This window comes from Lathamus discolor, chromosome 3 (genome assembly GCF_037157495.1).
Source record: "Lathamus discolor isolate bLatDis1 chromosome 3, bLatDis1.hap1, whole genome shotgun sequence".
Classification (NCBI taxonomy): domain Eukaryota; kingdom Metazoa; phylum Chordata; class Aves; order Psittaciformes; family Psittacidae; genus Lathamus; species Lathamus discolor.
The window spans coordinates 129,043,533-129,060,129 of NC_088886.1; the positions used below are offsets into that span (position 1 = coordinate 129,043,533).

General features: G+C 52.0%; 1 protein-coding gene across 4 annotated transcripts in view; it reads left to right on the top strand.

Annotated features, from left to right (window-relative positions):
- The first annotated feature begins 128 nt into the window (after positions 1-128).
- The window catches only part of SLC4A3 (solute carrier family 4 member 3), a 33,939-nt gene continuing 17,470 nt past the window's right edge, over positions 129-16,597 (top strand). For 3 of the 4 annotated variants that reach the window (XR_010610875.1, XM_065671664.1, XM_065671665.1), the window contains exons 1-6: positions 129-299; positions 4,700-4,840; positions 6,043-6,199; positions 9,697-10,028; positions 10,491-10,633; positions 11,203-11,414. Coding sequence is in view for 3 of the 4 variants with exons in the window: in XM_065671664.1 (XP_065527736.1) it covers positions 4,787-4,840; positions 6,043-6,199; positions 9,697-10,028; positions 10,491-10,633; positions 11,203-11,414 (898 nt within the window). In the remaining variant the exon portion in view is untranslated. Of the gene's footprint in view, positions 300-4,699; positions 4,841-6,042; positions 6,200-9,696; positions 10,029-10,490; positions 10,634-11,202; positions 11,415-12,204; positions 12,564-16,597 lie in introns of those variants that run through there. The other variant, XM_065671667.1, reaches the window with a different exon arrangement.

The window sequence follows — 16,597 nt, forward strand, 5'->3', positions numbered from 1 at the left end:
GGAGCCCGCCCCAGCGTCCCCCTCCCGCCCAGCGGGGCCCGCGCCCCTCGGCCCCCGCCCCGCCGCCGCCGCCCCGCGCTGCCGCGGAAGCGCCCCGCCCCGGTAAGCGGGGGCGGCCCGGGACGGGCGGCCCGAAGCGGAGCCGCGGACTCTCGCCGCGCCCTGCGCAAGGCCGGCGGGAGGCCGGGGCCGCAGCGCCGCCCGCCGCCGGCACGGAACGGCACGTGTCGGGTGGAGCGAGGTGGCGGAGCCGAGGCGTGGCGCGGCGGCGGGCGGCTCTTCTTCTCCGGCGGTGCGAGGTACGGGCCGGGCGGGGGCTAGCGCGGGCGCTTGCCTCGCCGCCGCCCCGGCTGCAGCAGCCCACGGGCCCCGAGGACACGCGTGGGGCGCGCCGCTGTCCCGCTGAGCCCGCGGGTGCGGTGGGCGCAGGGCGCTCGGGCGCTGCACGGTGCATGGTGTGGTGCGGGCGCTGCGTGGTGCATGGCATGGTGCAGCGTGGTCTGTGGCATGGGGCATGGTGCATGGCGTGGCACGCAGCACAGTCCCGGGCACGGCGCGGTATCCAGTGTTGGATGGTGCACGGCATGGTGCCTGGTGTGCTGTGGTCCTGTACACCGCACCGTACCGGTTGCGTGACATGGCTTGGCACAGCACTGTACATTGTGCAGTGCATCCCCAATGCCTGCCGACATCTCTTTGCTCCCCCACCTGTACGTGTGTCTGTCTTTCGGAGCTGTCCATACATCCAGTGTAGGGGTGTCTCTTTGTCACTGTCTGGTGCTCCGTTTTGGAGTGGGTTTTGCTCTCGTGTGTTTGTGTGGCTGTGCGAGGTTGTCCCATCTGGTACACCTGTGAAGGGCCTGTGAAGTCAGGGAACAGAGCAGGTGCTTCAGAAGTGGATGGCTATGGTGGATTAGCCAGGCTAGTTCAGCAAGGTATAGCATTCACTGAAATATTTAAGCTTTATAAAATATTTTTGTATTATCAGTTTCAGCATAGGATTGTGGCAGAGACCCACAGGTTAAATCCTTCATGCCTGAAAACTTTGTGTGTTTACTGTCTTGTGTGTCATCTTTTCATCCTGTGTGAGTCCCCCCCCCCTTCCTGCTGTGGCAGGGGCGAAGTAGAGGCTGTGCAGCTCACTCCTGTTAGTCAGCTTTTGAGGCTGTGACTGTCACAGCAGCATTCGAATGCTTCATTGTACGCAGCAGCACCCCTCCTGCTCCTCTCCTCCGTGGACAGACTCATCAGTATGTCTTCCCAGGGAAATCTTCCCAGGCCTCTAATCCTTCTCCTTTTTGAGCTCTTTCCATCTGTGTCTGTTAGCCTGTCTCTTCTGCTCCTCTATCCCCAGACCAGCTTTGCCCCTGTGGCTTTATCCCTATCTTAACATCCATTCCTTGTCTAGACGCTCCACAGTTAAATTATTCTCTGCCCGATGGTCAGGGGATTAGGGAAGAGCTGAGGAGATGAGTGTGGGACCTGATGATGTCCCCGTGCAGCCCCTTGCCCCCGAGCTGGGGCAGCCTGTTGTAGCCCTCCCGGCTCATCCTTACAGCAAAGGGGCAGCATGAACTGCTCGCCTCTGCCCCTCAAAAGACACACCAGACGAGTTTTTCTCAGCAGAGCAGGAAAGCTTCTGCACTAGCGCTGTGAAGCAGCCTTTGGGGGTTGGAGGAAGCAACATGTGGGAGACGCTGTAGCTGCCAGTGTGGCAGGGGCATGCTTGCTCGCTTTCCTTCAATATTCATTTAGCCCAGATGGTCTATGAGGTATGGTGATTTAGGTGAACCAGTTGTGTTTACTGATATGCTTGCAGAGAGAGCAGTGTGAGTGCGCACAGGTTGGCAGGCTGTGGATTTTTCTGGCCTCCATCTGAATCTGGCCTGCCGGCGTGATGCTTCTATTACTGAAAATTACTTGTAGTGGGAATGCTGAATCATGTACTCCCAATAACCAGGAGGTACAGTGGGATGAAGGTATAATTCATTCAGTTTTCTTTACTGTTTTTTTTCTTCTTTTTTTTTCTTCTTTTGCCTTTTGTCTTGTGTGCTTCTCGTGGCAGCCCAGGCAGTGCTGCCAGCAGGCTGGGCGCTCCAGCATGATGCTCATTAACAGAATTCTCCCTGGTCCTCATTTTAAGTTTCTCTTAAATTTTATCCTGTTTCTAAGTGTTATTGTGCAGGACTGCCTGAAAAAAAATAAATAAATCTTTAGTTGCATTTAACACCCTTGAGATCTTTCCAGACTACTGGCTTGTCCCCTCCCCATCTTAGTCATCCCATATTGCGCTAGACGAATTTAGCTCCTAACCTTTCCTTATAAATCAATCCCTCTGGCCTACTGGCAATTTTTTGTTGTTTTTCTCTGAACTCCGTCTGTTGAAAGTACTAGAAAAGCCAGGCCAAATCCGAATACGGATACATCCAGCCTTTCTCCCGGAGGTTGCGCGGAGTAATGGGCAAGTGGCCTCTAGTGGCCAGTCATCGACTAACGCACGGAAAGGGAGCACCAGTGCTCCCCGGCCACTGGCTCTCCCATCTCGAGAAGGCAGCAGGGCGATAGGGTTAGCATCGGAGAATGTGGCTCCCACCCTTGCCCCCCTCTCAGCCCAAAGCACAGCCCCCTTCAGCAGCTCTGCCCCAAGCCCTGCCGGCTCGAGGTGCCCATGCTTGGTGTTCCGCTTTCACATGGTGATGAGCAGGGGATTGATGGAAACCCTGTGGGCGCGTCACATTCCCTCTGAAATTTCAAAGCAAGTCCCAAGAGCTCTCTTACTTTACTGCTTGTACAACTGTCTTGCTTTTAGCTGTTCAGCAGTGTCATTAGTGACGTATCTTCAGCATAATTCAGAATTCATAGCTTCAGTGGGTAAAGAAAGTAAGTGCTGGATTTTCCCTTCCTTTTAACTTTGTCTAAGCAGTCAGGGTGTAGTTTTAAACTCAGTGTAACATCTTGAAAAGCTGGAATCAGCAGAGTTCATTGCTTCCAGCAGATCTTTCAGTCGTGGGTTTCCTCCTGCCTGGAGCATGAATGTCTCTGTGAACTTCTGCCTAGCTCCAGACAAACCTGAGCTTGACCTGAAACAAAGCACATTGTTTCACTAGTTTGCTGATAGCTTTCAATTTCCTTTGGAGGCCCCACAAGGCACATTAGTGGCACAGAGGTGGAATTGAGCATTAGCACTTTTTTTGTTAAATAACCTTTACCGTTTTGCTAGTTTTTTGTGATTCTGCCACTACAGGAGCTGCTGTCCAAAGCCCTGTTGTCATTTTGTTCCCTGAAGTAGTAGTGCTTGCAACATGTTTTTGCAGGCAGTCTGTAGCTGTGGATGTTAAGTTCCTTACAACAGTCGATCCCTTCTTGACCAGTCATGATGCCTTGGCTCTGCATCTATTTTAGTTTTTCAGTGGCCTGTCTTGAGCAGTGGCCCACACTAGCTACTTCAGATGAGGTAGTAAGAAAGTCCTCAGCAGGTTACCGGGATATAACCTATAATAACTTCTTCCAAAGCTTTCATAGCTGGAGAATGGCTTGTTCTGAAGGATGGGTTTAACTTATCCTAATTTTTTTTTTGTCATAAATATGACAGCTTGTTACCCAGAGAGATGGCCAAGCTATCCTCTGACTTTGCAGTTTTTCCTCCTCGATGACATCATTGAAAAAATGTTTTCTCTTGCCAGTTTTGAATTAATTTGTATTCTACCCTTGTATTTTTAACAAATGTCCCTTTTCTTGTGCTGTGAGATGACTGCTTATCCCTGTGTCCACAATGTTGTGCATGTGCTTACATGTAAACTCCGAGTTTAGATGAGTTTTTGGAGGTCTGTTTCTTCCCAGTGCCAGTCTCTGTGCCGTCTCCAGTTCTTCCTGGGGTGCAGCCCATGCTGAGCTCAGCCTGCACCACTGCTGTAGGTGATACGACTACAAATGTTTCTGTGTTAGTCTCCATCCCACTCCTTGTCAACTGTGGCACCTCACTGCCTTCCTCACTTGCAGTTTCATATTGAGCAGAGTGCTCCCTTGGGCTGCCCGTGGGGTCTTCTGTGTCCCTCAGCCACGCTGGTGCAGACAGGGCACAGATCTGCCATCTGAAGGTTTGCCTCTTTCCCTGTAATGTCTTGTTTTGTGTTTGGTGTTTGGATGATGATCTGTTTGTTCTTGTGCAGTCTCTCTGGCCTGCACGGATCAATCTGAGATTCCGTCTGGGTGTTTTGGGATCTGCCCAATTAAAGCTAGGTGGCACAGGACCACTCTGCTGCCTGCTCCCAGCATGCCCTCCCAGCACCTGATCTTGCCAACTTTATCCTTCCCCAGTGGCCAGTCACACCCTGGCTTTGCACAGATGTGCTGGTGGAGAGATGGCTGAGCAGGAAGCCTTTCCTCTTGCTCAGCCACGCAGGAGCTATGTGTAGCCACTGTCTCAGTTGGGCCTTGCACCATCCACGCAGCAGGTCACTCAGGGCAGGACATGGTTCCACCTGCCCTTGAACTGTTAGAGCTGGTGCACAAAACAGCTTGGGCTCGGCCCTTCTCGCTCCCTCACTGCATTGTACCATGGGACAGACCTGTCCTAGTGATGCTGGGGAGGTTCCCCAAGGGCTGGTGTGGTGACCTCTCTGGGTTAGGAGCCAGGGGGGTTGAGGGCAGTGGCCAGCCGTCTCCCACGACATTCCCTTGTCCTGCCCTCTCTCCACAGGTTATGCCACTCTCCAGGTTTGCTGGGTGCCTGCCGGTGAAAGAGAAGGGTTGATATTTTGCCCAGGCTTTTAGGTCCTGAACCAAAATGGCAGCTGGAGAGTCCCCTCCTGTAGGAGAAGTCTTCATCGACCTGCAGCAGGTGAGGTGGGAATCAAGCAGCAGAGTGGCCATCTCTTCCCTGGGGACCGTGCTCCTGCCAGGCTGAGTGCGGGACCCATGTCCTGGTGGCCTGCTGCAGTAGGAGAGACAGCTTCTGTTCACAGGCGGCAGGTCTGCACAAAGGTACCCTAAGGCTGCCCATAAGCCCACATCCACTTTGCATACAGACAGCAAGCTGTGGTCCAGAAAGGGCCAGAGGTTGCTCTGTTGGCTCCCACATGTCATTGGGTGGGGTAGGCAAGCAGCAGGAAGATATGGACAGCTTGCAATCAGACTCTTCCCATGTAGGCTGCGCTTGGGACATGCATGCTAAGGTGAGAGGAGAAGCAATCTCACCCACAGATACAAAGCCACTCGTGGGGCACAGCTGGGGGATGCAAGGAGAGTCACAACTTGGCTAAAGCTGCCTTGCTCCCTCTTTCCGCCCAGCACAGATTTGTCACAGTTGGGCCTCCTCCTGTTTCCATGGAAACACGGGAGTCCACAACAGCTCCACAGTGGCATTTCAGCTATATTGATGGAAAATTTTACCAGCTGCAGCTGCTTGTGAGATCGAAAAGACAGGGGTCACTTGGCAATGTTCTCCTTGGAGCATCTCCACCAGCAAAAGGCAGAGAAGTGCCCGTAGCCTGAAACAAGAGGAAAACAGGCAGGAAAGCCTGAAGAGAGCATGCCAAGGGGAACAGGGGAGGTCCTAGGAATGCAGAGGAATAGTGGGAAGGCACATGGTGGTCACTGACCCAAGGGCCACCAGAGCAGGGATGCTTTTTTCCAGGGGGAAATATGGAAGAGGTCTAAGACAGGAAGGGATGGCAGACTGGGCAAAGGGAAGGCCAGAGGGCAGTAGTTAGATGTGAGGAAAGAAAACCCCCAGCTAAACAACAGCTATGCATCTCCTTCAGTAGGAAAGACAGGCACTGACATTGTCCTTTGATACCTGCCACTCAAGGGAGGTGTGGAGGACCACTAAGGTATCTCTGCAGAGTGGCTTAGAGGGCTGCTGATCTGTTCTGGCGCTTGGTTTTAAGCAGAGCTGTGCCTCTAAGGGAGAAACTTTGCCCCAGCCCTGTTGTGTGAAGCCTGTTCCTCCTCAGCAAGCCCAGCACCGTTTGCAGGGCAGGAGGATCCAGAGGGCTGTAGGGGTCTGCAGTGTTTGATTCTTGTCTGGCGATTTCTGTGCAGGGCAGAGATCGTGCAGAGAAGGCCTCTCCTGGTGCCGAGGACGATGAGGACTTGGATAAAACTTTGTCAATCGAGAGATTTGGGGACCTGATAAGCAAGTCAGCATCAAGCAATCTGGAGAAGCAGAGACGCAGCTACAGTGAGAGAGATTTTGAATGTATGTAGGTTTGAACCGTTGTGCTTCTACCCTCGCCACCAACCCTTGCTCAGCCCCACGTGCTCTGCAGCCTCGTGCTGGCATCCTGCAGATTGTGTTAGCCTGCTATTCATTTCCGCCCCTCAGAGCGTTCACAAAGTTCTACATACACCTAGTTTAGCACTGGTGTCTGTGGCCTCTTCCCAGTCTGTTCCCTGTTCACCTGTCCTTACAGGTGTAGCTACCGCCCAGGCCATGCAGCAGCATAGCTTAGCCTGGGGTATTCACTGACCTGGCATTGGGGATCTTTGCAGCCACTTCCCACACGTTGAAATTTCCAGTTTGAAACTGTTTTTCTTCCATATGGCTTCAAAGAAACATCCAAATATGGCCAGGAGCCAGGCTGTCCTCCCCATTCTGAAAGCAGATGGCTCCAGTCAGACATGCCTGTGTATTTCTAAATAGCAACCATGAAGCCATCAGGTTTATCTGCTCAAAGGACTGCAAAATAAAAATGGGGTGTGAATTTGAAATGCTGTAGCTACCTCACCTGAACTCCTCTGTTCAACATGTTTATTCCTCTAACTTCCCTTCCGTGATGAAGGCAACCAGTCTGCCCAAACTCATTTTGGCTGTAAAATGAAAGTGTACCCACAAGAGTGGCTATAAGCTATTGCCTGATGTAGGTGGGTCACATTAGTTTGTAGTAACAGCAGTGAAGGGCAGGAAGAGGAGGCCCCAGTGCAGCAGCCTGCTTGTGTTGCAGACAAGTAGCGCTGGTTGGGAGAGTTTCCCACTCTCGCCCTCCCCAGAGTTATACTGCTTATTTTCCAGATTATCTTTGATGGGGTATAGTATCAGGAATATTGTGTTCCAAGCACATCACCAGACTGTTTTCTGCTTGGCCCTTCATTTTCAATGGCTGTTGTAAAAGTTTGCTGGTAAAAGTTACTGTAGTGCACCCCAGCTGCTACCTCCTGCTTGTGTCATTTCTCTACAGAGGGTCCATTCAGATAGCATTTTCCACCTGAGCACACAGTCACTCATGCACATGGCTGCAAGGTGCTAATAGCTTTGCTGTGGAATGAATACCCGTCCTGTGCCTGTAGGATGTACCTGCTCAGAAGCTCTGCCTGTATGCACAGGTGTGTGGGTTGGCTTGAGCATGCATGGCAGAAGCTTCTTTGAAAATTTTGCTAGAGGTTTGTACTGTTTGGGATTTTTTTTCTTCTAAATGGAAGAGTCTTCTTCCTTTGTCAGAGCCAAGCTTGTTTTCCTCTGAGCTCCTGTTGTACCCCTGTTATGTTATTATGTTAATCTGGTTATCAGAAGTTTTATGCAGTTCTTATTCATAAAGCTGGAAGATCTGGTTGGGTTATTAGAGTCTGAAAGATAACATACAAGCCCATGGAGGTGAATGCTCTCTGGGTTTAGAAATACTTCCTGCCCTATTCAAAGCTAGGAATTCCTAATATACAGGATCTTTCTTCTGAGCTCACTATCCAAATTACTTTTTCATATCTCTTGTATCAAGTTCACTGAGAAGTGTAATCAAACATCTGGGACACTGATTTGGCCATAACTTTCCTTACAGGCAGGCAATGCAAGGAAGGAAGCAGGGAAGGAGGGCAGGGGCTGGACACACAGGAGTTGAAGGAGGACAGGGAGGAAGAAGAGGGAGGCATGAAGCCTTTTGTGTTTGGGAGGGATATATTTTTCCCACCTTGAGGTCAACTCTGTGGAGACGTGATCAGTTGACACAAGGAAGCCTGAGTGCAGGGTGGAAGACCAGTGTCCTCTTCTTCTGCACCAGATCAGGCACTTACTCTCACTGCCTTTCCCTGCAGCCCAGTGCTTTGGTTTCCTTCTGATCCAATAATTAAATGTTTCTGTCTCAGGCTGATGTGAACAAGCCAGAAAAGAAAGATGGGCTGTCCTCACCAGCAGCTTTGTGCTGTAGAAGGAGCAACGCATTTACAGCTGGGGCCTTCCTTGCTGCTTCTTGCATTAGAAATTCATGCCTGACCTATCTGTGGCATGCAGAGCAGTGCTACAGGAGTGCGGTAGTGGGACACAAAGGTCCTTCTGCCAAAACTTGAGAGTGAATAGGGCACATCTAGTTAAGTCAAATTAAAGAACACTTCGGAAGAAAAAGTGTTTACAAAGAGTTCAACCTCTTTCCAATTTGCAGATGTCTATAACCATTCCCAATACCCTTTATTCTTGCAATAAGCCTCTCCTGCTGAACCAGGGATGTGTGTGAAATATCCCTGTTGTTCCCAAGGGGGGAAGCAAGGGAGAAAAAATTTGAGAAACCAAAGGAAAGGAAACATGACAGCAGAACAATGAACCTGCCTGGCTCTCCCAGGGAGAAGGTTACTGCTTCCATTGAAAATGCCCTTTGAAGGTAGTTTGCACTATAAACAGATTCTGCTGCCATGTCACAGGAAAGCGGGGAAGGAACCAAGTCAAAACAGACTGGAAACAATTCCTCAGGAAGAGCTGCTGAGCAACACCCCTTTGCCAAGTGGCTGGTGCCCCCCGTGTTTTCAGCTGCTCTGGGTTCAGCCCCAGAATCTGTGCATCCTGCAGAGCCTGGGAGCCTTTGTGCCTGCAGGTAGAGCTGGCAGAAATGGCTTTCCTCTCTCTCACAGGGAGATGCTGAGCTTACGCTGTTCTCTGCCTGGTGCCTTATCGTTGGTTTTGCGTGAAGGCTCAGAGATGCCATTAATTTCTTCTCACTCTGTAATTCCCATGACACTCAGGTCAAGTCTGTATGAATTTCTCTTTGTAGATTAAAGAAAAATCTTTCTGCCCTGTTTTTTACCCTGGTTCTTAAAAGACAGCCTCTTAATTGAACCTGCATTTCAGAGGCTGGTAGACAGAAGCCCTCATGGTACCTGAGAGTGGACTTAGGTTGCATCTGCACTAAAACGTTTGGTCTGTGGTTCCTGTGGGTATGCAGGAGGGACATGCTGTCGAAGCCTGAGGGATAAATGAAGTGCATCTATTTAACTCAAAAAACACTATGCAGGAAAGAAATTATAGAATCATTTAGGTTGGAAAAGATGTTTAAGATTATTGAGTCCAACCATAAATCTAACACAAAGACCAACTCTAAGCTATGTCTCTAGAATGTCTGTAAAGGGCCTAAATCATGCTTGTTAGAGAATGTAAGAAACATGTTTGGGAAGGGCATGGTGCCTCTGGCAGGTCACTGTAGCTCTGCATAGCCATGCAAATGGCTTTTGGCAACACTGGGAGAGGGGTCCTGCCTTCCCCAGGGCAGTAGAGCTGCGCTGGGGTGTTTTGGCACTGCACAAGAGCTGCCTCCCCAGCCACCCCAGGCTGGCCATAGCCTGCTGCATCACTGGAAGAGCTTTGCTATGTCCCTACGGGCTGGTGGCTCTCCTTGCCCTTCCTGGCCCTTGATCTCCAGACCATGCTGTTTCCTGGAGGGGCGCCTGGCAGGTTCCTCCCAGCCTCTTCCTGCCCCTGACTCTCTTTTTCTCTCTCAGTCCACCGCCAAACCTCGCACCACATCCATCATCCCCTTTCCACTCACCTCCCTTCTGCCCTCAAGTTCCAAAAGAGGCCCCCCCACACCAGCAGGAGGAAAAAAAGGAGGAGAAAAAAGAAGAAAACCTCAGTACCCCCCTCAGAAGTCACCCCCACCATCCAGGAAGAGGACGAGGAGGGGGGAGAAGAGGAGGAAGAAGAGGAAGAAGAAGAGGAAGAAGGAGAATCTGAGGTAGAAGAGGCCCAGGAGAAAGAGATCTCTGCAGAGTCTGAGGGTGAAGCTCGTGGGAAGGACACATCCCCTAAGCTGGAGCCCTCAAGCAAACCAAAGGCAAGGATAGGGCATCCCTATCTGGATGGGGCTCAGAGGTGGGGGAGGTGGAGAGAGGGTTGATGTCTAGAAACTGCCAGGGCACATGGTCGGAGGAGTGTGCTGCTCAGGGGGAAGAGGCTCTAGCTGTGCAATATTGTGAGAAGAGTGGTTTTGTCCCTGCCTAGCAGAGATGAGCCCTGGAGGACAGTGGTAGATGAGCCATTGCTTGGGATGGATGCTGGGGAGGTTGTGCCTCACCATTTTGGGGGTATAAGATAGATGGGAAAAGGTCAGTGTGTGTTCTGAGGGTGTGTAGGATATGGGAGGGCTCAACATGGCTAGTCCCATGGTATGGGGCAAGTGGGAGAAGTCAGTGTGTCCCATTCTAGAAGGTGGGGACATGGGGAGGATCTGTGTGCCAGGGACTGGGGTGAAGGCTGCCTGCCCAGGCTCTTGCTGTCAGGACCATTGTCTCTGCAGTTCACCATTGGCAGTGATGAGGAGGAGTCTGTCAGCACTGTGGCCCCCGCGCAGTTCCACGTAGAGGAGGAGTGTGGCATCCTGTCCCCTGTGCCGTGCTTCACTGACCTGCTGCAGGACAAAGGCCCTGCCTCCCTCCGCAGGTAGGTGAGCGCTGCCGAGCCCCCTGCCACTCTCCTTGGGTCAGGGTCGCTCCACAGACCTTGTCCCTGAGGGTAGTGGCTGTGCCCAGCCTGAAGCTGCCTGCTGAGCCAAAGGGGACACTGGGCCCTGAGGGAGAGCAGCTGTGAACAGCACGGTTGCTCTTCAGTGGTCAGTCACTCCCTGTGACTCCTCCTATCTCCTTGGGTCTGTGGGATTCTCATGGTGTTGATTTGGAGGCTCTGGGCTGCACACCCAGAGTACTCTTCCTTTCAGCTAACTTGAGCTATTGTGCTGAACTGCAGGCTGGGAAGCCTCAGAGCTTGGCCAGGCTGGGAGACCGTTAAGCATTGGCTCAGAGATGGGTCCCCAGTACTGACCACAAGCTGATCCCACTCTGTGTTGGAGGAGAGTTGGAGCAGAAGGGGCAGCCTTTAGGTTTTGGGATAGGCGACTTCTGGTTCCTCAGTGACTTGCTAGCCAGAGCTGAGCAGAGACTTTAGCCCCTGAGGGACTATTGCCCATCCTCATTCACCCTGTGTGCTACCTTCAGTCTCTTTGGTTCCTACAGCCTCCCTGGGCCTCGGGAACGTTTGTCTCGTGGGTGGGAGAAGCGCAAGCCCTGGGGCCAGGTGGCGAGTGGACAACGGGTTACCTATGACTTGAAGGAGAGGATGTGCATTGGCAGCATGACCACGCTGGAGAGCGCGGCATACCAGCGCGTCCCCACAGATGAGGCTGAGGCCCAGATGCTGGCATCTGCTGACTTGGATGGCATGAAAAGTGAGGATTTGCAACACTACTTACGTTACAAGTGCATGTGCCCTTTGTGTCTCCCTACTTTGCCCTCTTCCCTAGTAGTTCCAGGCATGGTCTTCAACCTGCCGTAGGAGCTGTTCCTCAATTCCCTGTCCCCCAGCCTCTGTTTCTGCAGCCCTGGCTCCTGTCTGTCAGCGCTGTAACAGCCGCAGTGCCCCATGCACCTCTGCTCACACCCATCCCAGAAATGCCTGTTCCTCCACACCCCCCCCCCCCCCGCCCTCTCTGGTTCAGGGCTCCCTGCATTTCCCCAAGACCCAGCTCTCCTGTCCTGACACACTTTCCCTGTGATCAGCCCTCTGTGTGACACGCTAGCTCTGGCATCGCAGAAAACCTGAGGTGAGGAGCCTCCCCTCTGCTCTGCTCTCCTGGAGGAGAGGCAGCTGCCCCCTCTGGAACGCCTCAGAGGGGGACTGCCCCTGTGCACGGCGTGAGAGCAGACAGAAGAGACGTCATGGAAATGCACGCTCCGGGCCCCAGGACATGGAGAATTCAATAGGTTGCTCTGCAGGCTGGAGAGGGAGGGAGACACCAGAGGGGAGAGAGGGAGAGAAGCGGTGCTGCACACACAGCCTAGCTGTCCCTGGACCACAGGGACAGTGTCCCTGGGCATCTGGCAAGAGACCGTTCGGCACAGCAAGGACCCTGCTCCTGAGGAACTGGTGGGGCAGACCCCACAGAGGCACCCCTGGGTGGAGCCAGCTTTCCTGGGACCTCCTCAGTCCCCAGGGGCTGCTGCAGCCGGTACCTTCATGCCCTGCGAGGAAGGCAGCAAGGCACCGGGGCTGGCCCCAGGGCTGCGGTGAAGTCCGCCGGCGGGCAGTTTTTGCTTTCCGCACATCAGCCTGGCTACCCCAGCCCCTCCTCTGAAGGCAAGTGGCTCATGGCGCCTGACCCCTGACCTTCACAAGGACAAAATGACAACCCTTCGAGAGAGAGAGGAGGCAGGGAAGGAATCGGAAGGGGGCAGCAGCCCGGAGGTAGCAGGAAGCACCCATATTCGGAACTCGTTTGGCTATGAAGACTTGGATGAATTTGCCTTCAATTTTGAAGACTATGATTTATGGGAGGCCATCAGAAATCATCTGGGCTACCCAGGCGGGGAGCCCACCTGTAAGTACTGGAGCAGTGACCCCACAGTTGCAGCTGTAGATCAGATCCCCCAGCTAAAGTGTATATTCCCCACCCTGTTTTGCTGTATGCACCTTCCCCATGTCAGGTTGGTCTCCTGGTTTAGAGGAGGTATGGTCTCCCCCACTGTGCAACTGGGACACCAGAGGGTCTGCTTGTGGTCTGTGTGTCTGTCTGAGGTCTTTGTACAGATCTGTGTTGGAGTGCTGAGTTGCTTCCCTGCGTTTCGCTCAAGCAGCTCCAGAGACAGCTGCATCTTGCTGTTTGTGCTTATCAGGATGTGGCCTGCTCTGTGGCTAGGGAAAAAGCAGCTGCTCTGGGTTGTGTATAAGGACAGAGACGTTTCCCCTTCTATCTGTGGCACAAGGTGACAGTGCTCTGTTTGCTGGAATTTGAGCTGAGCTGTGGATCCAACAGCAGAGTTGGGTATCGGGTTCTCACCTCTGCACCTTAGCCTAATGCCTCGAGGGAAAAATTATTTAATCCCTGTGTCTGGAGGCTTAAGCTTGGCTGTGAAACCAGCTAATGGCAGGCTGGCTGGGGTGCCTGGAAGCAGGAAAAGAGGAAGGAAGCAAGAGGGGGAAAAGCAGGGAAAGAGAGAATAGGAATCCTGAGAACGAAGAATATTTCTGTTCTCTGCATCTGTTTCATACCTGTGCATCCCTTGTGGAGAGCTGCGTCTCAGCTGTTGCGGGGACTGTGCAAAATCCAGAGCCTTGCTCCCACCCCACGCAGGCGGTCCTTCCTTGGCAGATGGTGGTAGCTCACAGTTTGAAGGTGGCTTCATCTGTCACCTTGAGAGTGACACGGTTCATAGCCATAGCTTTGTGGTGGTTGCCCAAATGTCCTTTTCATGGTCTGGATCATGTGTTAATTTTTAGGAGTGCACATGAGAGGGTGATGCAGTCCCAGAACTAGTTTGCTTACTGGCTTTGCACACAGGAGTGGGGAGGCACAGTGCTTGCAACAGGGAGTCAGGATGCCTTGGTTGAGCTTCTGGCTCTGACACAGCCTCTCTGTGTGAAGTCAGGCAAAACATGTAACTTCCCCTGCCTCCCAGTCCCAGCATAGTGCTCTGTTTCTCGGCTAGCCCATCTTTACAACCCTTTGGGGAAGAAATGTCTGCGTATGTGCTTCTGCAGGGAGCAGCAAGTGGGGATCTGCTTCTGGCTGGGTCTGCTACTTGTTACTGTAAATTGATAGATGTTGTAGTAGCAGCAAAATTCAGAATAGAAACACGAAGCAAATTGCCTCCATCAGCTGTCCTGAGCTGAGCAAACTGTATGTTAGAAGTGTGAGAAATTGCCCCAGTCTCACATGGGAAAGGATAGCTATTCTTGGGAAGGTAGAAGGGGAGATAGCTTCTGCAAGGTGTGATGTGCATCACTTATAAAGAGGGGAAATTTGGCTTGCTAGCAGTTAACACATTCATTGATTGCTACAGCTAATACTGCAGGTGCCTGAAATAGGATGTGCTGTACAGTCAACTCCTTAATTGTTTCTGCAGAATGAATCCACACTGTGGATGAATCCTGCAGAGAGATATGATGGAGACAGAGGTGGCAGAGACACCAGAGTCAGTTCCGTACAGAGCCTGCTATGTCCAGCAATGCCATTTGCCCACCTACTTACTGCGTGGCAGTACCTCTTCCAGGACCAGCCCAGATCCAGGAGGAATTTAATAGCTTTTGAGAAGAGTGAGTCCTTGTTGGACCTGAGCTGCTTTTCTTGCACTCCTTTTAGTGCTCAGAGCATGGGGTGAGCTGGGCAGGGACACCTGGATGGCAGCGGGGATGAGCTGGGGTCCAGCTGTCCCTATCACATTGAACTCAGCATTAGCCAGGAGAGACCTGGGCTTTGTGCAGGGCAGGGATTCTTCCAGAAGCTGGCACAGTGTTGTGATTTACTGTATGTTGATTAGCATTTTGTTTAGTCTAATTTGAAATATTCAAAGGAAGTGAGTTTTAATATTTTTTTTTCTTGGTATAACTTGAGCATTGAGGTACATGGGAAGTGTGCACCATCTTTGTGATGCGAGGATAGCAAGTTGCTCTCTAGTACTGATACAAATACTCTGATGACTCTTTCTGGACTTCCTGCTTCTGAATAGAAGGCAATGAAAGGAGGGAAGCATGAGCTTACACACAAATTGAAAGAAATTGCCTGCCAAGTTGGACTGACTATCACAGGCACTCTGGGAGAGACTCTAACAAATGCAAAGTTGTATTTGTCATCTTCAGATTTAAGTTGGTGGAAAAGGAACTTGGTCATCCCAAGAAATCTGACTGTGGAAGCCAAGGTAGCAAGAAGATCTTCTGGAGGAGACTGTAGGAGATGCTGTGTGGGAGGGTGGCATACCAGTTCGTTGTAGTTACCATAGGACTCACTCTGTGTCCTCAGATATTGTCACTGTCTCATTCTCTGCTCCTGGGGAGCACTGGAGAGGACATGAAGGAAGAGCTGTTCTTGGCTCCTTCAACTCATCCTGGGGAGTTTGGCTCCAAGCAAGAACGGCGGAGCTCCTATGCCCTGGGCACAACACCCTTTTGTCTCAGTCCAAGATCCTGTCCTGAGTAGTGAAGCTTGACTTTAATTTGGGGGAAGCACCAATCTGATGTGACACAGAAAGGCTGCTCTGCCTGGAGCAGCCTTTTTTGACTTTCAAAGCCAGGGCCCTCTTCATAAATTAAGCCCATGTGTCCACCCTGCTCCTATGAGTTGTTTCCCCCCAGCTGTCTCAGTAGCCACAAGTGGATCACTCCTTAGTCTTATGCAGAGCTCTGAAGGTGTGCCTTCACCGGTTTGTTCTGAGCCTGCAACATTCTGGCTCCTGTCCTTGTCAGAGTGTGGGAGTCTCTGGAGATGCTGGCAGGAAACTTGGCTTCTTTTATTTTATCTCTCCTCCAGCCATTTGGTGGCTGAGACTGAACGCCTGTGTATGCATTCTAGGGCTGTTGCTGAAGAGTACTGCGTGGCAGGTTGTCATCACCATGGGGGAGGCTTACTGTGCTTTGCATGAGTCCTCTGTTTTGCTGGGCAGAGCGTCCTCTGGCCCTGGTCTTCCAGGAACATGGTAAGAATGAGTCTTAGGGTGCATGGGAGAATTAGAAGCTGCAGGGATTGGAGCAAAGGTGCCAGATACCAAGATCATCTGCCTGGTGGACTTTGTTTTATGCATGAAACTACACCGAGTGTGATGAAGTGGCTGCCATGCACACAGGAGCTGAGAAATCTGTGCAAAAGTCCAAGAAGCCCCGCATGTGCCCAGCTCCCAGAAGTGCTCATAGTGATGGGCAGTTACTGGCTCCTATTGACACTGCAGTGCAGTAAGTGGAGCAGGGAGGAGTCCAGCTGTCAGCAGGACATGCATCAGCAGGGCAGCCAATGGGGGAAAATGCCTTGAGGCTCAGTATTGACTCTTTTTATGTTTAGTTTGGCAACCCAGATTTCCAAGGAGCGTGGCCATGGTATGCCTGGCCTGATGATGGGTGCATCTTTCCACACCAGAGATGCATAAAAAAGAGAACACGTGGCCTTCAAACCCAGCGCTTTTTGCTGCTTCTTGTGGCCTGAGAGCTTCCAGTCTTGAAGCTAAGTGCAGAAAAGTACATGGAGACCTAGCATTCATCCCAGCCAATGGAGAGCTGCCCTTGGTCCCCCAGGGAGAAGACCTTGTCTGCCTTACAAGCATGGCCAACAAGCCTCGATGGACTGAAGCTGAGCAAAACCCCTGACTCCATGACCTGCCTTGGGGAGCCTGTCCATCCTGGAGCCAGGCTCCAAGGCTTTCCCCATCCCCATGGTCTGTCTGTGCTGAGGAAGATACACTGGATAGTTCAGGGAAACTACTCTCCATGGCAGGTTGTTGTCAAAGTGCTCTTTCTCTGGCATTGCAAAAGGCTGGCATGGTTGTGCCCAAGTTTTGGTGGGCGCTAGCTAGGCAACAGCAGTGGTAGCTTGGTGGGGGGCTGTAATGCAGCCCCAACACCCACTCTTGGAGGCTTCAGGAGGCTTTG